The following is a 27,457-nucleotide window of genomic DNA, read 5'->3' as shown; positions in this document are numbered from 1 at the left end:
AGAAGGCTAACGGCATCCTGGCTAGTATCAGAAATAGTGTGACCAGCAGGACTAGGGAAATGATCATCCCCCTATACTCAGCACTGGTGAGGCTACACCTCAAATACTGTGTTCAGTTCTGGGACCCTCACTACAAGAAAGATAGTGAGTTGCTGAAGTGTGTCTAGAGAAGGGCAATGAAGCTGTTGAAGGGTCTAGAGCAGAAGTCTTAGGAGGAGCAGCTGAGGGAACTGGGGTTGCCTAGGTTGGAGAAAAGGAGGCTCAGGAGAGACCTTTTATTGCTGTCTACAACTACCTGAAAGGAGGCTGTAGCAAGGTGGGTGTTGGTCTTTTCTCCCAAGCACCAAGCTATAGGACAAGAGGAAACAGCCTCATGTTGTGCCAGGGGAGGTTAGATTGGATATTGGGAAAAATTTCTTCACTGAAATGGTTTTCAAGCATTGAACCAGGCTGCTCAGGGAAGTGGTGTAGTCACCATCCCTGGAGGCATTTAAAATACATGTAGATGTGGCACTGGTTTAGTGGTGGAGTTGGCAGTGCTAGGTTAATGGTTGGACTTGATGATCTTAAAGGTCTTCCAACCTAAATGACTATGATTCTATGAGTAAGTGTAGAAATAGCTTCACATTATGTGTTATACTTATAAAAAATGTGAGCTTGGTCCCAAATCATCACTGGCTAATGTGTAAGATTTCTGAATAACTATAGCAAAATCCTGTTTTCATCTGTCATCTGGACATAGAAGTCACGATTACCTGTAGCCATATGCAAAATCTGGTGGTGTCTTAGACTATGCACTGTACTTAAGATGCTGGGAATAACTGCTTTAGTAGTAAATGTAGCCTAAACCTCTAAGGGGGAGGTAGCAGGGATGGAGAAGATGCTCAGTTCAAGTCAACCTGGATTTCAAGACAAGTTTGATCTTGGAATGAAGCCATGCTCCAACTATTGGTTCTCTAGCTTTGCTGATTTCCCAAGGAGCCCTTCTAAACTCCCTGCCTTTTGCTTTATACTCTTCCTTAGAATATGACAGGAACAGCATAGCATGCTAAATATGTAAATAAAGCATTTAATGTTACCAGGAAGCAAAGGGATTCAAGGACCCCAAGGATTTCCAGGACTCCCAGGAACACAAGGCCCAATGGGGATCCCTGGTGTTAAAGGAGAAGAAGGAGCAATGGGTCCACCTGGACCTAGTGGAGAATGTGGGGATATGGGAATAAAAGGTTTGTAAAAATCCACTTCATTCTGTAGTTACATTATTGCTATGTTTGGTTTCATTCCTACTGTGTTAAGAATATATTTACTTTTTCTTGTTGCTGTAAAGATATATTCACTTCTATTTTAAGAGATACTAAATATTAAATCCTGTTAATCTCAAAAATGCATAATGAAAAAGCAAGAGAAGGGTAATAAATTCTGTTAGTAGCGAACCTGCTGAAACAACTGAGAACCGCATTAGTATTTGAAGGCTTTCTCTGTTAGGGAAGTTGTTACTAAAATTAATTTTCAGGACATGTCACTCATGAGGATTTACTTCCATTCCATATGTTTGGCTCAAAGGTGAAAGAGGGCCTCCAGGAGACAGTGGCTGTATTAACATCCATCTTGAGAAAGGACAAAAGGGGGAACCAGGGTTTCCTGGTGAGAACGGATTTAGAGGTGAAAGAGGTAAGTTCATAAAATAAAGCCCAGCCTTCTATTGTTTATAGATACTTAAACTGCAGTCTAATTTCTTTGGACATTTACTAAGACAATACACATAGTGTAAAAGCATAGCCATGTGTCAAATAATGGCTTGACTATATCAGTCGTTATCTTGTTCTGCAATTAACTTCAGGTGAAAAAGGCAATACCGGTTTCAGAGGCACCCCAGGATTTCCAGGGAAGAATGGTGTCCCAGGACTGCCTGGTGACCATGGTGACACTGGATTGATGGGGTTTCCAGGATCACAGGGTTTCCCAGGACCAAAGGGCTTTAAAGGAATTATGGGTTTTCAAGGACAACCAGGTGACCAGGTAAACAAAGTAGTAGTGAAATGTCGTGGACTTTTCAGCTATATATATGCTGCCTCCAAGAAATATGGTGAAGGGTTCTATTGTATTTACCTATTAGATGTACTTACCCATTAGATGGTCCTCCTGAGAAGAGACTGTCAGTATAATAGGAAAGGTAAATTCCTTAACGTAACAATTCAGTGCCTTGATTACATTTTAATCAGTCAACAAAGGGCCTCTCCCCTCTTTCCTTGCTGCATGCTGTGATTTTGTTATATTGCCACTTAGTGAAAGTCGAGGCTACACTGCATAAGTTTTGGGGAGAGGAGGGAGGAAAAAATGGATGCACAATCAAGTCGTTAACATCTTTCCTACAAACAGATTAACAGCTCACAATCATAACACAGCAGCAGCATAAGTATGAAATTAATATACAGGTGCTTCTTCACATCTTGCTACATGGAGCAGCCAAGCCAACAGACAACAGAAAACAAGTCTTCTGTGCCCACGCTGACAATTTGCACCAAATAGAATCCAAGCAAGCAGTATTGCTCAAGTATGCGAAACCACACATATATCACACATGGATGTAAAGCAAAATTCTTCACTGGCTTCTATGCTAGGTAGACAGGCAGTGAGATTACATGAAATATAAAATCACCATTGCTTTTCTGGTAAAGAGACGTTGCTTGGCTTGGATTGTCTTTTATTTTTCTTTGAAGAGATAATTTTTGTTTTGCTGATTATAGGTCATTATTCAAAAGGAAAAACAGATAAATATTTACATTTTTACTGTTACATCACAACATATTTCTGATTAATGTTTATAGTAAGTTTGGGAATATTGGGTACATTTTTATGGTACCTTTTAAATCAAGTTACTCAAGCCATCTGTGGGGAATTTAAGCTGTTCAAGCCAAGAGTTAGCATAAATTGTAAAAGCACAAATTCCAAATGATTACCAAGTCTAATCTACAGTTCCTTGGAAGTCTTAATGGTCAGTGTTAGACATAAACAAAGATAGCGTGATGCTTCTCCGTTGAGCTGAAGATATAGTTTTGCTATTCATATTAATTGCTGATCTGTTTACCTGTGTAAGAGAACCAAATGTGCTTATAGATCATTCCTGCTACACGTATGTCAAACATTTTTATTTTGTGTTAAAAAAAAACAAACAGGGTGACCATGGTTTACCAGGAATCCCTGGCAATCCAGGACCGACTGGCCCAAAAGGATCCAAAGGTAATTTATATTGACATGCTTTAGAAAAGAGCAATATTATTAGGATGCATATACTCTGACAGATGATGCTGAGTACTTACTAGAAAACACAGGAAAGAAGGGAAAAAATTAAAACATGCAGGTCACTAGAAACAAGTCTTACTTACCTGAGACAAAAAAAAAAAAAAAGTAAAGAACAATATTCAATATAAGGAAAAGTTGTGTGAAACGTATTGAAAACAAATTTTCTGGAAAACTTATCCTTAAAGCAAGAGCAGGAAATAGCCAATAAAGGTGGGGATTGCTATGGCAGGAGATTTCTAGCAACACTTGAACTTGGGATTTCCTCTTAACTTAACAACGAAATCAGACAATGAAGCTGAAGGCAGCATGAATAGGTAGGAGAGGTCAGACATTTGCAGGGACATTGCGAGGCAAAACTGCTTGGAATTATTGATTCTGTGATAAACAGGAATTTCAGGAAAGACAGAAAGAAGGAGATGTGCTGCCTTTAAGTGCCTGGCTAGTTAGTTCCTGAAAGGTCTTTACTGGGTAAATAGACTTGCAATGTATTGATTTTGCACATCCTCACAAACCTATGTAAGGAGTTCTCTGTTTATTAAAGTGTTCTAGGGAATTTATGCAGTATCTTTCTTTTTCAGTATATGCTGTCATCATTGGGAAAGTTCCCATAATTTTTGTTTTTCTTTTTTTCATTATGGAAAATTTTCATTAATGCTGCCTTGGGCCATACTAAACAGAAACTGAGTTAGTACTTCAAGACAAGCTGCGCTGGCAGATAATTTGCATGTGCCAAAGCATTTTTCATTCCGTATTCACTTAATCCCTTGTACAGCTGTTAATATCTGTAAATTATCTGATCTTACAAAATTGTCCAGCTTTGATTTTGTGGATGAAAAGAGTATTTGTACTAAATAAAACTCATTGTAACTCTACAGGAAAGAGAGGTGACCCCACTCCTCTGATTGGTGCACATGGTCCAAAAGGGCCTACTGGAGATCCAGGATTACCAGGTACCTCTGTCTGATTGGAGAAAAAATTGGATTTAAGAACTTATTTTCTCTAAGTTTTGTTAGCAGAGAAGGAGCTCTGCTTCCTGTGGACACTGAGGGGTATTTTCTGTAGTTGTAAACCCAAGGATTGGAGAGGCATCACAGTGTGCAATATGGCTAGCGTGAAAATGGGAGGTATAGCCTACTGTTGTCTAGTATAGCAGATGAACATACCAGTACTTACCAGAATAAAACCTGGCTTAACTGTATCCTACCAGTCATTTCTGCTCTTTCAGATATCACCAGAGAGATCAGAAAAATTCACTGCTAATAACTAGATGCAACTATCTGAAGTATTTGAATAAAATTATTTTTCTAGACAAGAAACTTACAGAACTTTCATATTTTTAAACTTATAATGAGATGAACAATGGACAAATTTAAAGAAATAAATGCCAGATTTTTCTTTTGTTCTTTAAGGACTCCGTGGATTCCCAGGAGAGAAGGGTTCACCAGGTATCCAAGGGCAACCAGGAAGGCCAGGATCCAAGGGTGACCCTGGACACCCAGGAATACCTGGACTTCCAGGTAATGCCGGAGTTTAAAAAACAGTGCCATGTAACAGCTCAAGAGAGATACAGAACAGGAAAATGCAGCTGAGGAGGCATCTCTGAGGAGAAGGCTAAGAAATCAGAGATCATATGAAAGTGTACTGGAACCTGTTTCAGTACCTATAGACAGCAGCAATAGTCTGCTCAGAGTCTCAGAGAGTAAGACCTGTCAGTTCTTCATACATTCCCACACACTTTCAGGTACCTCTGATTAACAGAGTGTGCTGCATAGTACATCAAAAAATAAAAATCAACAGTTTAATAGATTTGCATATTCACAGGTTTGGGTTTTTTTTTCTGTGCTCTCAGGAGCTACAGGTCCTCAGGGATTGCCAGGAGAACCTGGAGAAAAAGGGAAACATGGAATTTTGGGACCTCCAGGACTTCAAGGATTAGCTGGATCCCAAGGCAGAAAAGGTAAACAGTATGCAGTGCAGTACTACTGGTAATATAACAGCAGCAGGCATAAATATCCTTTTAGCAATGAAAATAGAAAAGGCCTGTGAGCATCACTTTGATTCTCTCTTAATTTAAACTACAAGAATTAAGCCAGTTCACATCACCTTTTAAAAGTAACATAAATGCTACCTAGAAACTTGGACCACATTCTAAAATAGGTATAGAAGAAGGAAGAAACAGATTGTGGCTCAGCAGATATGATAGACAGCAGAAGTTAAGGAAAGAAAAAGGAATTTGCAGTGATTCAGATATGTCACTTCAATTATGCTGTGTTCTACCTTCTCACCATGGAGTGCCACTGTTACTCTACCGGCAGACTGCTATGGACAGTTCTTACAGATTTGTTTTAACAAATTACAACAACTTGGGTTGTTTTTTAGTTATTTGTTTTGTTGTGATGAGTTGTTTTTTGTTGTTTTTTTGTTTTCTCCATCGCAGACAAAACCAGGACATCTCCAAAACCTGATTTTTTTGTGGATTTAACAGAGAAATATTTCCTCCAAATCCTAATTTACACTTCTCACAGTGATTGTTATGATTAGATTGAACAGCAGGTCATCTGTACAGTTGAGAACATTAACTTTTACTATACTCAGAATGATACATTAAAAATATAAGTTACATTAATACTTCATAAGGAAGGTAATCAACTACGTAATTTGTATCCTGTCTCTGTAATAGTGTGCTTTATAACATGTTCCTGGACAGGAAGAATAATTTTAGTGACCCATATATAGAAATCAATGTAAAGTAAAACTTCGGGCTATGATAAATGGTTAGAGAACAATAGATTAACTTTTTCAAATTCAGCCTACTGAAAAATTTAAATGGAAACAATTTATGATTGCTTGCCGTCATTAAGTGGTGCTGACTTAAACTGTCATGACAGATTCCTTGCTAGTGCATAATCTGCAAGAGAAAACTCTTCCTTGTTGAAAACAATATTTTCTGTAACAAAAGCAGAGATCTGCAGTGACAAGGGATGTCTAAATTGAGAGGGCTGAAAAAAAACCACCCCACATTCTTCCACTGAAAACTTCTTTTTAACAGGTGGACTCTTTCCTTCTTGTTATAGTGGTAAGGCACTTCTGCTCTATATTGTGCAGAAGTTCTCAAGGAAACATAACAAATTAATACATGTGCTTCAGAGGGAAAAGTTCAGTTCCAAATGGCAGTTTTACTAGAGACCAAGTTGCCTACTGAGCCTTAGTATCCTATATATTGCCATACTGCCAGCTTAATTGAAAAGAAGGTTAACACCTTTGAAATTCTACCCAATAATGAAAACTGAATGGAATTTGTATTCCAATTTAGTTGGTGAATATAGATCTTACTGCTATATTCAATAAAAAATTGTTGCTAGCATTAGAAGTGAAATGGTTAATTGGCTGTTCATTGCTAAGTACATGGCCTTGTTAGCCTAATTGCTTCTCACATTAAATGTCTTGTGCTTTGAAGAACTAGATTTAAAAAAGAGATACAATTAGTTAAACAGCATCTACCAAAGCATAATCACATTTTCTTTATTATATAGTTTTACTAGTTAAAGTCTTAGTCTGGCAAGCCTTACTGTGTGAGTAATCCTTGATGAAGCAAGTAATATTAAGAACACCAGAATTGCTTGTGTGAGTAGAAGCTGAATTGGGCTGTAAAATACAGTAACAGTGGTTCATACATAGGTCAGCCAATTCAGCTGTACTTAGAAATATTGGACTATAGCAAACCAAAAACCTAGAATTACAAGTGCTGATATTATAATGGATTGTTGGCAAATGTGTCAGAAAACAAGTAAACCAAACCATCAATCTTGCCTGAATGAGCTAAATGTCAAAAAATTTAAAATGATCACCTGGGTGCCAAAAATAGCTAGGAATTAGTAATAATTTTAAAATACCATTGTTAAATTCCCAAATTGGCATGCAACTCTGACATAAATTTGAAAACAGGAACATGCCCAAAGTACAAGAAGGCTACAGAAAGCAGGATTGAAACTAAGAACATCCTGAAAAGTTAAAGAGCAGTTGCTTAAGCGCATAGAAGATATTGCAGGTTGTATTACTAGTGGTTTTGGGAGTTCTGGGGTAATGGTTGGACTCGATGATGTTAAAGGTCTTTTCCAACCTAGTTGTTTCTATGATTATATGTGTATATCCCATATTATAAAGGGGATTACACAAAGAGTATATTATCAATGCCCTGCAAGTTTTCAAACAATCTTCTGGATTTAAATTTTATTCCAGACCAGTGTTTGCTGTAGGCTGGTTTTTTCCCCCCCTTCTTTCCTTTCACTCCTTTTTTAAAATTTACCTAAAAGAACTCAACAGTTTCCGAGAACAAAGCCATGGGGTTATTTTTGGTGTATCTGTTAGGAAAAATAAAAGGGCAGTAAAGTTTTGTTTCTCAGATGACCCATTTTTGAGCTAGGGACCTTTAAATTTGGCAGGTGAAGCAGCTGAAGAAAGGCATTTGTGTTGCTGTTCCTACAGCAATTTGATGCTGCCAAATTTGACCAGCATATAGACTTTGAAAAAATACATCCATTTATATGTGCTTAAGTAGAGCAGTAAATTCTCCCATGATTCATGCTCTGCACATATAGCAGCATGCTGCAGGACATGCTAGGATCAAGCACAGGAACTGAAACGGAGAACCAACATCATCTATGCCAGGAAGCAGCTAGACAGGGAAAAGGAAACAGACAGAAAGATAATTCACACTTGTGGAAAAAAAATCACCACTGCATCTGGACTGGGAATCCTACATGGCAGGGAGAGGAATTAGTGGGGAATGAAATTTGGCAAAGATAGGCAGCAAAAGTGGAGAAGGAATAAGCACTAACAGTATTGTTCAACTTCTTGATGATCAGTAGCACTCTCATCTTGGAGTATTGTGTGCAGTTCTGGTGTCCTCAACATAAAAAGGACATGAAAATGTTGGAACAAGTCCAGAGGAGGTCCACGAGGATGATCAGGGGACTAGAGCATCTCCCATATGAAGACAGGCTGAGAAGGTTGGGGCTGTTCAGCCTGGAGAAGAGGCTGCGTGGAGACCGCATAGCAGCCTTCCAGTATCTGAAGGGGGCATATAGGGATGCTGGGGAGGGACTCTTCATTAGGGACTGTAGTGATAGGACAAAGGGTAACAGGTTAAAACTTAAACAGGGGAAGTTTAGGTTGGATATAAGGAGGAAATTCTTTCCTGTTAGGGTGGTGAGGCACTGGAATAGGCTGCCCAGGGAGGTTGTGAATGCTCCATCCCTGGCAGTGTTCAAGGCCAGGTTGGACGAGGCCTTGGGTGATATGGTTTAGAGCGAGGTGTTCCTGCCTATGGCAGGAGGTTGGGACTAGATGATCTTAAGGTCCTTTCCAACCCTAACTATTCTATGATTCTATGATCTGTCCTCCTGAGGAGCAAGAAGCATCCCGAGTCTATTCCTCTGTCTGAAACCTCTTTGAAACCTGCTACCAAACGATGCATCAGTTTTGCCAGACCTGTTCCTACCTCCAGGTGATACGGTGTCATCTGCATTTTATAACTCTATCTCTTCACACTTAATACTTCATTTATGCAATTTAGGAAACTGTAAAGTGCTAATGACATGGAGGTATTTTTACCCTTCACTGCAAACAACAACCTCAGGTTAGTTCAACATTGTAGAAAATAAATCAAAAAATGCCATCTATGTTTTTACTTCTTGTGTTTTAGCAATTTTCAGAGAAGTGCAGATTACAAAGCAGGGAAAAGAAGCCAGGTGAAAATTTATCTTCTTTCTAGCACAGCTAGATTAGATTGCACTTACGTTTGGAAGAGAAGCTGTAAAGAAGTTCCAGCTTTAGAGTTATTTTAGGTAGTGTCTGCATCCCAGTCACCAGCTAATTTCGAACTAGTTAATCACATGTAGCAGTAGTAGTCTAGCCACGGACACAGTGTTCACTACAGAGTAAAATAGCCCACGCTGAGCTGCCTACTGCTAGCTGCAGTATAGCAATACCTACACGATTAAAAGGTACATTTTCCGACTGCTTTGTTTGGACACTGTCTTATGATTGCTATTTTCAGATTTTTTTCACATTTTCCTTTCCAAAAAGACTGCACTCAGGTGCAATGTGATCTCATCTTCAGTTACCAGTAAGAATTACAAAATACCTTGTCTTGATCAGTAATGTGGTGCCAGGGGAAAAAAAAAAAAAAAAAAAAAGAAGGCATCATCTTTAATTGTGACTTTAAAGGATTATTGTGGCACCCAGTCATACCTGTAATACCTCCCAGGTCTTCCTGGACTGCCCGGACTGGATGGCTTGGATGGACTAAAAGGTCAAAAAGGTTCTTCAGGAACTCCAGGTAAAGGGAAATAGCTACGTAGAACAGAAAATCTTCTCTTAAATGACTGAATGTATAAGGAATTATTCACGTTATTTTGATACTTGCCTTGCCCAGAAGATACCATTAAGGCTTAGACTAAACCTTCAGTCAAAATCTGAAGTGTGCTTAAGGACACACCTGCAGTTATTTATGGGGAAAATTTTAAATCTTCCATTACTCATATAGTTCTGTTGGAAACTTTCAAGGCTGTTTATAAAATGAAAATGTTCAGTGCAGATGATTCCAATGAGAGCCAAGTCACCAGGACTTTTAATATGTAGAAGATAAAACTAACAAATTAAAAGGAGACTTATGAAACCTCAGCCCCATTAAAGTCCATGGGAGTTGTGTCACAAACTTAAGAGGAACCTGCATTTCACTCTTGTTAATCTGTTTACAACTTTCAAAAGGTGCTTTTGAAGCAGCATTAAAAAAAACAGTGTTAACCACATAGATAGAGATTACAAAATTGTACTGATAGGAAATCCAGTCAGTTTACATTTCAAGTTGCAAACAATAATGACGCCATGTAAAATAATCCCTGAAGGAGAGCATTAAAGTGAAGAGATTCCTTTCTTTGAAAGAGGTGAATTGGGGCCAGATTCAATAAAACTATATCCAACTTTCAAGAGAGAAACAAAAAAATAGCACTAGGCAACCCCTACAAGGAAGAACATCTGCAGCTAGTGTTTTTATTTTGCACATCTGCATTTGTACTCACTGTAAGCTTTACATACATAATTGTTTTCCTATAAAGGTCAAAGTGAAACAGGGCCCCCAGGATACTCAGGAGAACTTGGACCAAAAGGACAGAGAGGTGAACCTGGATGGCCTGGTATTTCTATTCCAGGCCCTCCTGGAGAAAGAGGATTCCCAGGATTCCCAGGTAAGAAAGGTTTTTCTTCTTAGTGGTGCCCTGCAGAGTTGAAATGAAGCTCATATAGGCTCTTCCTCTGGTTAGTATGAACATTAATACATACACAGGAGATTCCCTCCCTGAAAACCTTTCTCTTGTAGTAAAGTAATCATGTTTCCAGAGTAGATACAGAGACCCCAGCATTTGTTGTTTATTATGTTACAGAAGAGGAAAGAATGAGAATAGAAAACGATGACTTGAACAGACTCAAGGAACTGCTAGGTGGGGTTGCCTCTTGGGAAGACGTTCCTGAAGAAAGAGAATACAAGAGATCTGGTAGACACAGAAATACAGTACATCTATCAAGTATTCTGATGCAAATTCAAGATGGAACTGCATCACAAGATTGCTGTGGTTATTTAAGAGCCTAGGTGATATAGAAATTGCATAGAAATACCAAAAATCAAGTGTTTGAAGAAAGGTCAATAGGCAAGTTAAGAGATTGGAGCATCTGTCGTATGAGGAGAGGCTGAGGGAGTGGGAATTTCTTAGCTTCCAGAAGGCAGCCTGGGGAGACTTTATCAAGGTTTTAAATACCTGCTGGAAGAGACATGGAGACTGATTCTTCATAGTGCTTTCCAGTGACAGGACAAGAAGAAATGAGCACAAACTAACACAGATGTAATGCTGTTTAAATATAGGGAAAAGTTTTGTTTTCCCTGTGAGGGTAATTGAATACAGACAAATTATGAAATGTCCATCCTTGGAGATACTCAAAGCCCAGCTGGACAGACTCCTAGGCAACCTGCTCCAGATGACCCTGCTTTGAGGAGACTGACTAGAATGACTCCAGAGGCTCATTGAAGCCTCAGCAGTGCTATGATTAGCTTCTATGACATTGGCTTTACTCTACCAAAGCTTGCCAGTGTTACATAACACATAGAAGAAAAACAGTGGTGAGGTGAATTATTGTAAGATGAAGACACTGTCATATTTCTCAATTCAGTTACTAAAACATGAACTGGGAAAGTCAACAGAGTGGTGCTGCTGAAGAAGAGATGTATTAACATCTCTAAGATGTATTAACACTGCTTGACATAGGATGAGCAAGGCTTCCTATGGTATATGGTGTTCAGCTTTGACAAATTAGGGAGAACTCACAAGAGAGTAAATGGAAGCATGAGATTTGGTTGGGTTTTTTTTTGTTTTTTTTTTTTTTTTTTTTTTTAGAAAAGGCATCTTCATTAGCCTAATCACTGGTATATTCGATGTACAAGTGAAAGCATACATTACCTCATACATATCAACATTCTTCCAGTTACTAACTTACTTCCCTTAGGTAGAAGAGGACCTGTTGGACCCACTGGACCTATGGGAAGATCTCCTGATAGTGCTTCTCCTGGTCCTCCAGGTGATCAGGGACCACCTGGTTTAGATGGCATCAGAGGTATTAAAACTACAAATACCAAATTCCATCATGTAAAAAGCCACTGAGGCTACTGGAAGTCACTGGGTTGCTGTCTGTGGAACAACATATAAAAGTGCATAGGGAACAAAGAAACCAATCAATACTTCCAGAGAAGTGAACACTGGATAGATCACCAGAGAAAGGATAAAACACAGATCTTCAGATTCCATTTTCTGGCCTGTAAAGTAATTCTGTACAAGTCATGTTGCTACAACAAATTGCAGTTTCCATCAAAGCAAACAGGAATAAGATAACTGCTTCCTCATCCTAGCAAGATAAAACACATCATCCAGAGCGTGCCTTTGCTGGTAAACACGGAAAAAGCTTTCCAATTTAAATCCAGCCCTGGGAAAGTTAAGGCTGGACGTTCTTTCGTAAGCATTTACGTAGACCGCACTTCTGTTACAAGTAGGGGTTGTCAATTCCCATACATTCTGGTCCTCAAATGGAGCCCTTTCAAGCTGTTCTGACCCCTTACATTAAGCATTATCTGAACCCTTCCTTATCCAGTACAAAGACTTACTTCCTATTGGGAAACAAGGAAGGGAGATTAGAAGGGTAACCAGCACTGTAATAAATATAGAGAAACAGTGTGTCAATGTATGTAACTAACTTGCTGCCTTTTGTTTGCACAGACTACCTAATTTGGGAGCTATTCTATTATTGTCTTCCTTACAATGCCATAGACAAAGGCTAATGGTAGTATTGCCAAAAAACATGCAAGGGCTTTCCTAAATCCCAGAGGGAAGAAAAAAAACCAATAAAACACCAAACAATGGAATACGTCTCATTTCAGAAGTTTGTGCTTTGTTCATATATTAAAAATAAAGCTCTTTTACCATAGGTCATCCTGGGAATCCTGGTCCTCCTGGAGAGACTATCTTTGTGCGAGGAGATCCAGGTGATATCGGTCATCGAGGGGCACCAGGTAATCCTGGGCAGCGAGGGAGACAGGGAGCCAGAGGTCTTCCGGGGAACCAAGGAAGAGAAGGCCTAAAGGGTATGATCTCAGATATTTTTAACCAACATGTGCATATATGCCCAGCCCTATGCAACTGAGCTTCACACACAGGGGAGTGCCATTGTAGACTGAGCCAGACATTAGAGGTAGGCTGGACATTCATTGCTCTGCCCTGTTACCTACAAATAAGACAAGGAAGATCAGTGTAAAGTCAGATTCACATGTAGTGCTTCAACAACTTGTTGGAAGACTCCCCAGCCAACTTGAGGATGAGGCAGTAAAACTTTTGAGTCTGCCAGATAAAGCAAACCTGCAGAGGTATTGAGAAACTATGGATGATGCAGATGTGTTTGAACTAAGAGTTTCACATCTGCCCCATATTAATAGCTTTGGGCTTTCAACTTGATTCTTTTTGTTTGAAAACAGGGATCTAGATACTCTGCTTCTTCCACATGCTGTAGAGAAGTTCTATCTATACGAAACCCTTCCGATCTCTAAAAAACTAAAAGTCATAGATTTTAATTCATCTGAAGAGTACAAAGTAAAGAGGGAAATACGCACTTCTTTCTGAGAGAGAACAGAGTTGAGGTGTCCTAACTGATTTTTGTTACTCAAGCAGCCAGACTTTCTCTTATTAATGTGTTCACCCTCTTGGGATGCAGCCACATGTAACTGCACAACTATTTCCTTTCCAGGTCCTATGGGAAGCCATGGCCCACAAGGTCCACCTGGTGCTACAGGGCAACCAGGAGATGAAGGTCTTCAAGGAAAACCTGGTCCCAGAGGCCCCACAGGTATTTATGAACTTGTTGCTCATTTTCACTCAGTCGTAACCATTCTCTTTCTATTTATGCATAATCTTACGAATGTTCACTTGCATACAATTTTAACACAATCTCAGAAAAAACTCCAACTTAATTGATTTCTCATGTGAGTTGTATAAAAATTTCTGAATTACGTTTCTAATGTCACACCATGTAAGTGATTTCAGTTCTCATTCCATTCTTTAATTTACATGTCTGAAACTTGTTTCTGCCTGCACCACGATGGCCACAATCTGCTTTCCATTTTTCCAATCCTTCAGGTTTCACAGGTAAGTTCATGACTGTTGATTATTTTTTTCATGTGGGCTTCCTTCTGTATAGATACATTCTACTCTTATTAGAAGGTATTCTTGGGTAAACTACTAGAAATAGAAGGTACTGCGAGAAAAACATAGTTCTAATAGATTTTTTCACATAAATAGCTAGCACTTAAAAGCAGATCAATGTCATCATAGTGCTACATTGAGAACTCTCAGCTGTGATGTCAGTTAAGACTAGTAAAACACACTTGTTTCTAGTTATCTTTTTGGTGCTTGGTTGTCACACAAGGTGCTTTCTAACCAGAAATTTAGCAAACACTTAAACCTTAACACTGGATTACTACAAACACTGAACTCTGATTAAATTGATCCAATTCTGCTTTTGTTCCAAAATGCAAATAGCCAATAGCTCCCAGTAACTTTCAATATGTAAGATGTGGCCTTTATTTTTATTATTATAATTATTTCAAATGGATATTGTGGGTTAGCTGCTTTGGCCTGCTTATTATTGATGGTTTTGCAGCCACATAATAGGCAAAGTACCATAAAACACTGTGCTAAGTGTTTGTACAGAAGTTAGGTATAGACTTTAGGCTTTAACACAAATCAGTTTGTAGAACATTAAGGCAGAAACTGTACACCACATATTTGAAACATATCGGCTAGATGTGCTTACTAACATGGTCTTGCTAGCATATACTTTCTGTGCTGTTAAATGCTGTCCTAAAAGAAGAAAATTAAAAGCAGTGAGACTTAATAATTCAAGATTTTTAAATACTTGAAGCATACACTCAAATAGCAAAATCAGCTAACACGTTGGTTTTTCATGTGGGAGCTATTAACCAGTCTTCTGTCTAATTCACTTTTCTGTCATACATTCAAGGTGACCCTGGTGAACCAGGAAAAACAGATGATTCATGCCCTACAATCCCAGGGCCTCCTGGGGAAGCAGGGCAAAGAGGAGATGATGGCTCTGCGGGATTACCAGGGCCAATAGGACATCCTGGACCTCAAGGTAAGCTTTCATTTTGAAAGCTTGGTTGTTTGTGTTAGCCATTTAGACAACAAATTGAAAAAGATCAGAAATGCCAGTGTTGCTTCTCTATGTTTTACCCTCTCTCTTCCCCTTAAACTCTTATAAGCATGTAGTGGGCTCATTAATGCTGAGGATGATGGATCAGAATAGCTGAATCAAGCTGCTTGAGCCTGTCTGCACTGCATTCCCTTTTCCTAGGCCAGGAAGGGCAATAGTATCAGGTACGGTTAAGAAAGAGTTCGGTTTCAGTGAAATATCTAGTTTTACATATCTTAATTGATTTGCCAATTATAAGGTATTTCTGGGGTTGAATTGTTGTTTTTCTTTTATGTATGTATATAATTTATATAATTTTATATATATATAATAAAAACAGTGTCTATAAAACCAGGTGATACAATGATAGATACTTGCACTGGATTTATGAAACAAGAAAAAACAAAACACCTAGTAATGTTTTTTGTTTCATTAAGTTAGCAGTATTCAAATTTTCTCCTGTCTTAGAAAGCAAACTGGAGGTTGTGTATTACCAGAACTTCAGTGAAGTTCTTTAGTGAAATACCTATGAGACCAACATTGAGAAGCTGTTAAATTGTTTTGACTGATTTAGATTTTCTTAATGAATATAGTAAAACGTAAAGTGGGGAAAGTCTGAATACCGTGAGACAACCTTGAATTACTCAGTCTGCAGGTTAAATTGCAAACTTTGCAAAGAATGAAACACTCCGCTCATGAGAAACAACTGTGGTGAAAACTGTGTCTTACCAAAAGAGGAAAACCACTCCTGAGTGCAGTAATACCTGACAAGTGTAACTGTTCAATTCAGATTGTTTAAAGTAGCCTGTGAACAGGATCATCACTATCTGTACCCTCATCTTTTACTATTGTGGCCACACCTTCTTATCTGCCAATGCATAAAAATGCATGTATATATAGGAAATACAAAAAGGTAAGGCCATCAGGAGCCTAAAAGTCTTTACCCTTCCCAATTGGATGTAATCCAACTCTGCAGTCCCTCCCTATTCTGTAAGTACTGTAATACACGCATTACTTCACAGGAAGTTCAGTACATGTTTGAAGACTTTGCTAAATTGTGTCCTAAAAGATGAAGGCCTGCCACAGGGTGAGTTATAACTCATTACATGGTACAGATACTAATGCCATACAGTACTGTGTATCATCTGCAAAAGGTTTGTCGTGATAATGTTTGTTAGCACTTTGATGTCAGCTGTAAATCACACAAGCTCTGTAGAGAGGGCATAAAACCTAATCAGCAATTAATGTTACTAAAGTCATGCCTCTGAGCTACTCCTCAGCTTTCATCACAAGGTGAAAATATTGTAAGGAGAATTCCCAGCAGAAAGCAGTTCTGCACCACTTTATCCTGAAGCATCATTTCTTGGTGGTGTCAGTTCTGCTGGCTGGCCCTTTGCATGCTCTGTATGTTTGGACAATGCATAACCTTTAAATACAGCCACATGAATAGAAATTGTGTATTTTGTATCTATGTAGGACAAAAAGGTGAAGAAGGGTCATGTGGCCTGCCAGGTCAAGATGGCTTACCTGGGGTACCTGGACCACCAGGTGACCAAGGACATATAGGACAGCAAGGATACGCTGGGCCACAAGGTAAGAATGGAATATGACTTTTGGGGGGAGAGATGTGCAAGATGATGTGGAGACTGTTTCCTCTCTCTTCCCCCAGTTCATACATGAATATATCCACCACTAGCCTGAGATATCATGACCCTTCTTTCCCGCTCTCAGTTCAAGCACTGATAGTGACATCTGTGAATGATTTCATAACACATATATAGACTTATTGGAAGAGAATTTATCTCAACATCCATTATTAACCAGAAAGGCAATTAACCACACATGCTTACACACCATATATCAATAGGTATGCATTTGAATCATGGCTAATGGTGAAACTGAATGTGAGTAATTAAAATTGTATTTTAACTGTGACTGCTGTTTAATAAATTAATGGTTTAATACATATGCGAAGAAAGGGCATTGACTGCTACTGCAGGGATTTAAATTCAGTTCAAACAAATCATCCTAGTAAGTCTGGGAAATCATTACCCACATGAGTTCATTTCTTAGCACAGGATAGAAGCACAATAGAAAAGGTTACTGTCAAGCCACCAGTGGCAATCTTGGTCATGTCTCTTCCATAAGGAGGATAACACCAGTCTACTGGTGTCTTTATTGCCCATGACAACCTATGAAGTCATATTATCTTCTGTCACGAGCCCCTTACTGAATACTTAAATACAGCAAATAATCACACCAGCTGTGTTCATACAAGTAAATTTCTTCTACCCTTTCTTCTATGCGTAAGGTCCACCTGGCCAGACTGGTATCCCAGGACCGCCAGGCCCACATATTAGATCTGCAAGTGGATTCTTGCTTGTCCTTCACAGTCAGTCAGACAAAGAACCACTCTGTCCACAAGGGATGCCAAAATTATGGACTGGCTATAGTCTGCTGTACCTGGAAGGACAAGAGAAAGCTCATAATCAAGATCTTGGTATGTATTGTAGTATATAATTGCTCTCTGGTTAAGATCTAATACAGAGTGATCTATAAAGTGAAGGGCAAGTCAAATGGAGTACACTACAGAATCATCAGTTACTTATTTTCTACAGAGTTAAAACTAATTTACACTGATTATAATGAACTTGGTTATGCTGCCCTCTTATGTGACCCATTCAAATGGGTTACTGCTGCTATGCAGTTGAATAAAAAAATTATTCTATTTCTACCTTTAAGTAATTTGGATTAAAATTACTGAGAGATGAGCAGTTCACTTAACTTGTCCTGCCTGGTCATTTTGGCCTGTCTTTAAACTCAATGGAGAGATTTTCCTAGATCAGGATTCACATTTGGCCACTCTGAAATAACTCCTTGGAGGATCTGCTTCTTTTTACTTTAGAGACAGCCTGAGAAAGAGATTGGCATCAACTCGCACAAAAGAAACACCCTACATTCTTGTTGCCTTGCTATACAGGAGGCAGAGATCTCTCCTAGGAGGAAAGGCCAAGGACCTAATAAACTGGGAAAAAAAACCCAAAAGTGTTTAAAGGAGCAATAAAAAGAGATATTTTTAGCACAGCAGTGTTGTTTTGAAATGTTTTCACTGCTGTGTGTTTGGCATTCCCCAAGAGAGCCAGCTGGTCACAGAACAGCTTATAACAGCATTCTGTTACCAGCTGGCTCTCCTGCCAGTGAAAATAAGATTCAAAGAAAATAAGGTCCTTGTTTCCTGTGACCTGTATGTTCTTTTGTAGCATTTTCCTTACCTAAGCTACTCCAGATCCTTTATTAGTACTGGAACAGAATATTATCAGTGATAAACAGAACTGGCTTCTGTATAGAAGTGTCACAGGGCATTAAGGTTTAGGGGCATTACCGAAATCATATATCACACATAAAGTTCAAGGCAGAACATATACACAATGCTCATTACTGTTAACTAAGTAGGTCATTGTGAAGCTGTTCTAAATTCAGCTCTGGAAGAACTTCACCTCTGAAGTATGCACCAGTCACTTCTTAATTCCCACGGTTGTCTGCCTGATGAGCATTTTGCAGGATTGGCTCTGCAAAATCCCTCAATCCTTTTCTTGCACTTTGAGAGCCTCTGAAACCTTTCTGGAAGGCAGTAGAACAGCTGCCAAGATTTCTGCTTAGTGTACCGGTACCAACAGCTTGTTGTCCTGTACAAACTTTTTCTATTTATCAGCACTGGCATTTGGTTTCTCACTGCTCCTGAGAAGTCTGTAAACAGCCAATCTCCTCTTAAACAAGCCGCCACCTCTTGCCTCATTTAATTTTCAGCATTGGCACAGCTAAGAAATTTGCTATCATAACAGTTTCCCAAGCTGACAGACTGCATCATATTTAAATACTGGGTTGTGACAAATATGATTGATCAAAGGAAGATACTTAATGGTAAAAAAAGTTTGGTTTCACTGTAACTGGCCATTTTGGTAAAGGTCTGGGGAAGTTTAAGGTCTGTGAATCACATAACTCCAGTTAAGGTACAGAGTTTTGCAGCAACATTGGCCAGGATGCTATTCTCAACTTACCTAGAAAGAAGGGGAGTAATTTTCACCATTTGTTGGGGTTTTTTTCAGGTCTGGCAGGATCTTGTCTTCCTGTGTTTAATACCATGCCATTTGCTTACTGTAATATCAACCAAGTTTGTTACTATGCCAGTCGAAATGACAAGTCTTACTGGTTGTCAAGTGCTGCTCCTTTACCAATGACACCACTCTCTGAAGAAGAAATACGGCCATATATAAGCAGATGTGCTGTATGTGAGGCCCCAGCCCAAGCAGTAGCAGTTCACAGCCAAGATCAGTCAATTCCTCCCTGCCCGCCGAACTGGAGGAGTCTTTGGATAGGATATTCCTTTTTGATGGTAAGAGCTTGGGCACATGATCACATATATGTATCCTTCATACATCTTTTGTGCTCTAAAGACTCAAAGATTTTCAGGTCTGAAAAGTAAACTATCCAATGGCTAGCAAACATTAAAGAGGAAAATTCATAAAAAGAAACAAGATGAGGGTTAGTTCCAAATTGCAGAACCTGGCTATAGCTATATATACTAAAGTCAGAGCCTTAAACTACACATTTCTTAACATCAGAAAGATTTTGCTTGCTTGTCTTTAATAAATAACAGGATTTTCATGTGCTAAGACACACTTTTCAGAATTAGACGTCCAGGTCTTTTTAATGCCATTGTCTAGTCACATTTCCAATAGTTTAGGTAGCAGCATCATTTAGAACCGACCGGGATTACTTTTCTTTAGTTTGACAAGTACCAGAAAATATAAATGAGCTGGCTCTAGACTTATAGGATTAACTCATTACAGAACAAATTAAGACTTTTTTTTCCAGCAAAGGAAGCTTACCCCAGGTTAAGATCACCAAAAACAGTGCAGTTAAAAGCAAATAAAGTCAGAAAAAAAAGACAGATTAACATAATTTACCTATTTTTCGTGCACAGTTATCAAGTTCTTCCATTGTTCTTCCCAGCACACTGGATCTGGTGATCAGGGTGGTGGACAGTCCCTTATGTCACCTGGAAGTTGCCTAGAAGACTTCAGATCAGCACCATTCATTGAATGCCAGGGTCAGCGGGGAACATGCCAATTTTTTGCTAACGAATACAGTTTCTGGTTAACAACTGTGGTACCCGAATTGCAGTTTGCATCAGCTCCCCTATCAGGAACTCTTAAAGAAGGACAAGAGCAGAGGAAAAAAATCAGTAGATGCCAAGTATGCCTGAAGCATGGCTAACAAGCAAAACAAACCCAATTAAAATTAATTGAAAAGAAATAGTAGCACAGTGATAAAACAGGTGAACTTATCTGTGTGATAAATAGAAGAAGTGTTAGGTCAGTTGTCTGAACTTGAAGCTACTATGTTTTGTCCATTTTCTGCTTCTTTTTTTTGGTAATACACCACCAAAAAAAGAACCATCACCTATAAGATACTTATGGAACCATAGCTCTGGAGATGCTTTTTATTTTATAAAGCATTGATTATGAAAATGTTTATAAGCCAAAGCACTAATCACCACTTGAAAAAAATTAAAACACATTTATGCCTCCTTCCTTCAGCTATAAACCCAGAACTGCTAAATGTGTATTTCAGTCATGGCGAAACTACTGAAAACACAAATAAATGGAGAATTCATTATGTGCAGAAGGGCCACAAATGCTCCTTTTACTACTTAAATGAGCTGCATTTTAATAGAATGGAATAAAATGTTTCCCAGCACTTTTCCAGTTTGTGTTCACTAAGAGAGGTGCCCCAGCAAAAGGATTTTCAAGGAAACTAAGATCCACATCCAAGGGCCCTAATTCAAAGCAAACTCCCTCTGAAGCCATCACAACTACAACAGGCTGATCAGCCAATTTAAAGTTGGATACACAAACTCAAAGAGCAGGAAAAACAGACATTCCAGTCTCAGGCACAGGAAAATAAAACAGTCAGAGGTAAGTCCATTCAAGTGTAAATACATTCAGATGGCGCTACTTCCTTCTGACAGGTTGAAGACAAGATGGAATAAGGAGTAAGACAAGTAAAACAAGTAAGATAGATTTTTGAATTGGATTTGTGTTTACTTAACTTGAACAAGTACTCATCTTAAAGACATCTGAGAGAGTCAACAACACAAAGACTCAATGATGTAAATAAGACATTTCATGCCATTTTACATCTTGCTCTTTTATTTAAAAATACCATGCAAACCAGTCATGTTTTCCTATTACTTTGATGCAGAGTTTTTGCGCCTGTGCCAGTTCCATTTTACTTGGTTCTGTAAGTATATATTGCGTAGGAGATCTATTTTTAAGCCACCAGTAACAGGTTAAATATTGAATAGGTGTGTAAATTCCCATTTTATGCTTAGCTCACTCTGTAAGGCATTTGTCAGTAATACTGTACTAATTCAAAATGAAATTACAGGTAAATTGCCTAATACAACCAAACCAAAGTATAAAGCAGCATATGCTTTCATTCTGCAATTATTTGTCCACTGACTACAAGCAGAAAAACAATTGGTAAATTATTCATAGGGAACCTGATTATTAAATTAGGTGTGAAAAGGAATAGCTGAAACTATTCATGAATAAAAACACTCCTAAAGGCAATGGCCTTATGCTAGTGCTTATAGTCCAAATTACCCTTACTATTGTGTTCAAGAGCTTCGACTCTTGCATAGGCCCAGTAAAGAAGTGAATTTTATCTTAACCAGCAGGCAGGATATTAATAGCAACACAGAAAATTATGGTGGTGCACTTGGAGGTCATTTGAATTAGAGCCATTTGAGGTGAGCTGCTCTGGAATTAAATTCAGAACCTGTGATTTGCAATGTGGAGACTTGCTCACCCCTCACCCTAGCAAGCCGAGGCACTCGTGTGGCTAGGAAGCAGGGAAGATGCCTGGCTGAGTCATGGCAAATCCTCAGGGTAGGGATCAGAATCTTCTCTCTCCTTCAAATCCCTCCACATCGGGACTTCTGGAAGATAACTAGAGAAGGAAAAATACTGCATAGCCTGGGTCCTGGCCTGCTGCTAAGAAATGTGGCAATTTTAGCTTCATTTTCTGTTCTTCCTAAGACAAGAGATGCACAGGCCCAATACTGAAAAGATCTTTCGAAAATTCAATCTTTTGGTGTATACAGAACATGTGATACTAAAAACAAAACTGACAAATGGTATCACATCATTTTATCACAATGGTGCTGAATTACAGAAATGGTGTTTTTAAAGTGTACTTTAAACTCATTTGTGTACAGTAGCATTTCTGGATTTGAAGTCCATGATTCACATGCTAAAACCACCTGTCAGCATGAGATAACAGAGAAGATACTTAAACTACAAACAGGTGAAGTGTTTAGCTGGGCTTGTGAGCAGAACCAAACTTGCAACTTCCTACAATGGAAGTGCACCTGCCATGGACCAGACCTGCTGCTCCGCCTGGCTCTCATGCGCCTTCGTATCAGCAACATCAGGTTGCTGGTTGCTGCTTGATCTGCTGTGAAGCACTGGCTCTGGTTGGCAGCCAGGCAGCTACCCATCTGCTTCTTCCACACCAAGCAGGACAGGACAGGAAACAGGAGGAAAAGCAAGAAAACTCATGGGTCAAAAGACGGGGAAATCACCAAGTGCTGGTGTGGGATAAAGAGACTCAACTCAGGGTATTTCATTTATTGCCAACTAGCATAAGTATTTAATTACTGATTCAGGTTTTGGGAAACAAGTTGCCAAACCTTAAAACACCTTTCCTCCCACTTTCTCAGGCTCAACTTCACCCCAGGCTCCTCTTTGCCCCCTTGTTATTGGTATGGGTCCCTTCAGCTAGAGGTGGAGCAAAATGCAGGGGCAGGGGGGAGGGTGTGTGGGGTGGGTGTGTGCCAGGTACATAGGGGTTTCTCTATGCTGCTCTTTCTTTCTCCTTTCCTGTGCTCTGACACTGGTTGCCCATGGGCTGCAGTCCTTTTGAGGGAGTACCTGCTCTGGCACACGTCCTCCAAGGGCCCCAGTCCCCTCAGAGATGTGCCTGCTCTGCCATGGAGTACCCACCTCCTCCAGACCTTGGATTCCTCAGATCAGAAAGCTGCTTAAAGACTCATTCCCAGAATTGCATTATTATGTGCAACAAGTTTAAGCAAAACTGAGGAATTCTTCCAAGGTAAACTCTTAACCAAACAGTTCTTTCCTACTTTGGCTGGTTCATAAGCACCAGAGAAAAACAGAAGTACAAAAGCAGACAAAACCAACAGAACTCTTCTAGTCCATACATGTTTTTGTCAGTGTTTAAAGCAAATTAGACAAACCTTTTATCCACCAACCCAAGTTGTTTACTTGTTTGAAAAAGATACCCTAAGGTCTTAAAGCACACTATTTAGGAAACCCTGAATTTGATATGCATCACACCTTCTGCTCCTGGTGCACGTCCGGAGATTGCCAGTCTGCAATGGCTGGGCAGCTGTCTGGGGCAGCATGCGAAAGCACATCATCAGCCATCAGCTATGCATTAAGTTTTGCCATAATGCAGACTTGGGAAATAAACCACATTCACCTGGGGACTTTATTTATTGTTGTTTCACAGTGACCACTGCAAATAACACCACTTTCCATTGCCACCCCAGCCTGGCGCCTGGCCTTCTGAGGTCTCACAAGCAATCCTTCAATAGCTTTTAATTTAATTCCATATGCCACACATGAAGATTGCAAAGATGAGGACTTCTGTTCTAACGCTTTCCATGCTTTGGAAACCTCTGAGCATGAAAGACAAAAGCATTCAAGACCACGGGGAAAATATGTAACAGGGAACAGTCGTTTGCAAGAAGAAGGATTGCTCCAAAGCTGGAGCAGCAGTCGGGCAAGGACAGAGCCCATCTGCATTCACCCCGCAATGATAAAAAGTTTCTGAAAACTCTGATATCAAACTTCCCAGCAGGTGAAGCAGTTGCTTCATCAAGATGGAGATCTCTTTCGTGACTGGATCCTGTTCCAGAATCCGCATTTTCCACCTAACAAACAACAAAACCAGCCCTTGAAATCCTGCCCACCTTGACCAGCTGGGAAATGAGCCTGATGGGGAAAAAAAAAATGACCATCAGCATTCAAACAGATACTGCCCCATATTCATGTTCAACCTCTTTTCTAGTCACTTCATCCAGATGTTCCAAAAGGTTCTGGAAGTTCACCTAGAGATGGTATTCCTCATTCTGGATTTCAGTTCTGTGGATACATGTGGCAGGGAAAAAGGAATGAATAACGTGTATTTTAATACAGTCAGAAGCCTCAGCTTCTGATATATTGTGCAGATTTATAAGACATTCTTTAACTTGTTCTGTGGGCAAGGAAAATTCAGGTTGACAGAAGTAGTCCACCCATCAATAGCTCTTAAATGATCCCTGTAAGTAAGAGTTTGGTGAAGGACCTAAGGTAATGCAACATTCTGCACTAAGGCAATAACATTTACTGTTTTACCTGCTCAAGTGCCCTGAAGACAGAGATAATGTTTAACCTGCTCCAAAGACTAAAGAAGGAAATTCCAGATTACCCCTAGCCTATTTGAAAAGTCCACTATTTACATGTTTAGAATTCCTTTCCTTGCGTTCATTTTGCTGCTAATGAGGCCAATTCCTTCTTCTCAGTGGATACGAGAGATGAACTTACCACTGTTCTCATGCAGCAAAAGACTGCTACCACATGGGTACTCCCATCTTCTCCTTTACATGCTTTACCATTCTGAGCACATCACATAAACAAAATACCCAAGCCATATTACATTTGCATGGCAAACTATCTTTCTCCCAATTTTCACAGCTCCTGAAAGAACAAATGGGAATCAGCATTCATTACAAGACTTGGAACCTTTAGAAAACGTGGTATTCCTTTAGAAACAGTTCTACAATTGAAAGCTGAGAATTGTTAATATTTTCTTGCCCTCTGAAATCTGGTAACAAAGAAGAAATTACCAATTTATTTTTTTATATGTAGTAAGCAATTAGAGGGTTACAATAAACACACAAAATGATTCTGCCCTCACGTCTGCACACTCCTTCAGGAAGCCACAGCACAAAACCAGAAATGTGTTAGCCAGCTGTTCTGTTGAAGTGTGATTCAGTCATTCACTGCTAAACAACAGTTGTTACAATTCATCAGTCACACAATCAGACAGGAAAATGAACTGCAACACCCGTTCCCGTCACATCACAACAACAGAAGAGGCAGCTGCACCTCACCTGGTTCTCCAGCTGCTGATTCAAATTTCACTCAGACTTGTCATGCAGGCTTCAGACACTGCACACCCATTAACTTCCATGGTCAGCAGGTTTAAAGGTTCAACGGCTCTTTCTGTATTTTAAGAGTATATCCACTTAGCATATATGGGTATCATAATCAAAGACAGCCAGCAAAGTTCCTGCAGGCATTTCCAATCATGCAATTACTACAGAGTAGAAAAGGCAAGTCATTTTGCCTTTATTTGATTAACTACCTTGGACTAACAATGCTCACAGCTGCTTTTTTCTTATCACCTGCAATTTAAGCTCCTTAATATATATCAGGTATACTCTCTTTCCTCTTTTGGAGCTATCAAAACTGGGACTTGCATCAGCTCAATCAAAACGGTCTCCTAGGAAGGTCTGCTTCAATAGAGAATTTCCTTCTCTACCTAGCCACATCATCATTCTGCAGACCTTTATATACATCACTTATTTGATGAGCCAATACTTAGGCTTTTTTCCTTATCTGTATATCTGTGGTATGGACAAGTTATATTTTATGGTCTTAAAGGTCTTTTCCAACCTAGCCGACGCTGTGCATCTGTCAAGAGTTAAGGTCTCCCTTTCACTTGCAACTAAAACCAAACTAAAAAAAAAAACAACCCACCACAAATCAAACCAAAAACCAATCAAAAACCACCAACCCCCCCCAAACCCCAACTTTTCTGAATTGGGCACTCCCTTCACCCTTTATAACAATGGAGCTGAAGTGTTCTTAAGGCATATGTGAAAAACAAACTTTAAAAAATGGACCATGAAAATCCCAGGTTCAATTTGCACCAAGCAAGTAGGGAAACCTTGTTTGAGAGGCAGCCACCCAAAACCAAAGCTTCACGCAGAAGTTCTCTAAGAGGAGGCTGGAACAGCAGAATCCATGTGCTCTTTCCCTATAATCCTTCTCCCTAGCACCAAGATGCCAATTTGAGGATGCACAATAGATTTGGCTCTCATTTTCTGCCTACACTCACCTAGCACAGGCTCTCCCACTGTGGTGTGGAACATGTGCAAATGCTGTTCTCAGTGTTTTAAATGGCATTTTATCCCCCTTAGAAGAAATGGTACTGCCAAGAAAAAAACCATACATACACAAGAATACACAATTTCCCTGTTCTTAAAGGCAAGAGGGAAGAGGGAAGAGAATTTTAGGAGTTAAACACACTCTTCTTTCATCACATCTTAATCCTGGACTGCAAGAAACCCCTATTTATTAGCAGTGATATGGTAGGTCATTTGACCGTTACATTTCAAGAATGTGCCTGTTAACAAGTCTGCTGATTAGGATTAATTCAGGGGGTGGAATTTCTTCCATGGTACCTGATCACAGAGTTTAGAGGAAGTACAGGGAAAATCACAAGAACTCACAGCTCCCACAACAAAGGAATCAAACTTCAGATGCTGAAATATTTTATACAAAACTACTTTCCCTTAAGTAACCCTACTTTAAGTAGGGTTGGTCAGGCACTAAATGGCCTCAAAGAATTAACAATGTGGAATACTCATCTATATACACTGCCTTTCATTTTTGTCCCTGGGGATATGAAGTGCAGGAGAGCATATGTTAGGAATTCCTTTGCAACTTACATCTACCATACACAGTGCTCTGAAACCTAAACTGATGGGGTTTTTAACGGTAAAAATCCTACTATCAGAGGATAGTATCATAAATAGAATCATAAAATAGTCTGGGTAGGAAGGGACTTTCAAAGGTCTTCTAGTCCAACTCCCCTGCAACAAGCAGGAATCGTCCTGTTAAGGAACTTCCCAAATACTCTTAAGTACCAGAATTTACCCAATAATAATCCAATCCCAATACTTCCACAGTTCAAAAGAAGTAAAATTAGTCCCAACATAATCAATCTGCCCCCTCAGTATCACAAGTCTTCATTTCTAACAGTACTGAAGCAGCTCTGTAATTTAAAATATACACCTTATTATTGTAATGAAAACCAAAGAGTTTTAAATGTAAAAAAATATTTATTTCAATTTTACATAGAAAAAAGTCAAACCAGCTGAACAATTACTCATACCAACAATTTTTGTGAACACTTAATGACAAGTATTTCTAAC

At 39.3% G+C, this 27,457-nt stretch overlaps 1 protein-coding gene across 4 annotated transcripts in view; it reads left to right on the top strand.

Annotated features, from left to right (window-relative positions):
* Nucleotides 1-21,196, top strand: part of COL4A4 (collagen type IV alpha 4 chain) — a 71,059-nt gene extending 49,863 nt beyond the window's left edge. For all 4 annotated transcript variants that reach the window (XM_061365195.1, XM_061365192.1, XM_061365193.1 and 1 more), the window contains 17 exons: nucleotides 1,083-1,226; nucleotides 1,564-1,671; nucleotides 1,841-2,019; nucleotides 3,177-3,240; nucleotides 4,179-4,253; nucleotides 4,713-4,820; nucleotides 5,153-5,260; nucleotides 9,572-9,643; nucleotides 10,422-10,550; nucleotides 11,860-11,967; nucleotides 12,833-12,988; nucleotides 13,645-13,743; nucleotides 14,917-15,048; nucleotides 16,582-16,698; nucleotides 17,417-17,605; nucleotides 19,212-19,498; nucleotides 20,119-21,196. In XM_061365195.1, the coding sequence (XP_061221179.1) occupies nucleotides 1,083-1,226; nucleotides 1,564-1,671; nucleotides 1,841-2,019; nucleotides 3,177-3,240; nucleotides 4,179-4,253; nucleotides 4,713-4,820; nucleotides 5,153-5,260; nucleotides 9,572-9,643; nucleotides 10,422-10,550; nucleotides 11,860-11,967; nucleotides 12,833-12,988; nucleotides 13,645-13,743; nucleotides 14,917-15,048; nucleotides 16,582-16,698; nucleotides 17,417-17,605; nucleotides 19,212-19,498; nucleotides 20,119-20,382 (2,339 nt within the window). In that variant the 3' untranslated portion in view covers nucleotides 20,383-21,196. The remainder of the gene's footprint in view (nucleotides 1-1,082; nucleotides 1,227-1,563; nucleotides 1,672-1,840; nucleotides 2,020-3,176; nucleotides 3,241-4,178; nucleotides 4,254-4,712; nucleotides 4,821-5,152; nucleotides 5,261-9,571; nucleotides 9,644-10,421; nucleotides 10,551-11,859; nucleotides 11,968-12,832; nucleotides 12,989-13,644; nucleotides 13,744-14,916; nucleotides 15,049-16,581; nucleotides 16,699-17,416; nucleotides 17,606-19,211; nucleotides 19,499-20,118) is intronic.
* The last annotated feature ends 6,261 nt before the right edge of the window (nucleotides 21,197-27,457 follow it).

This window comes from Neopsephotus bourkii, unplaced genomic scaffold, assembly GCF_033783945.1.
Source record: "Neopsephotus bourkii isolate Nb327-2 ecotype Australia unplaced genomic scaffold, CSIRO-AGI_Nbou_v1 NB_1279, whole genome shotgun sequence".
Taxonomy (NCBI): domain Eukaryota; kingdom Metazoa; phylum Chordata; class Aves; order Psittaciformes; family Psittacidae; genus Neopsephotus; species Neopsephotus bourkii.
The sequence above is the reverse complement of the archived record's forward strand: the minus strand, read 5'-3'. Positions and strand labels throughout refer to the sequence as shown.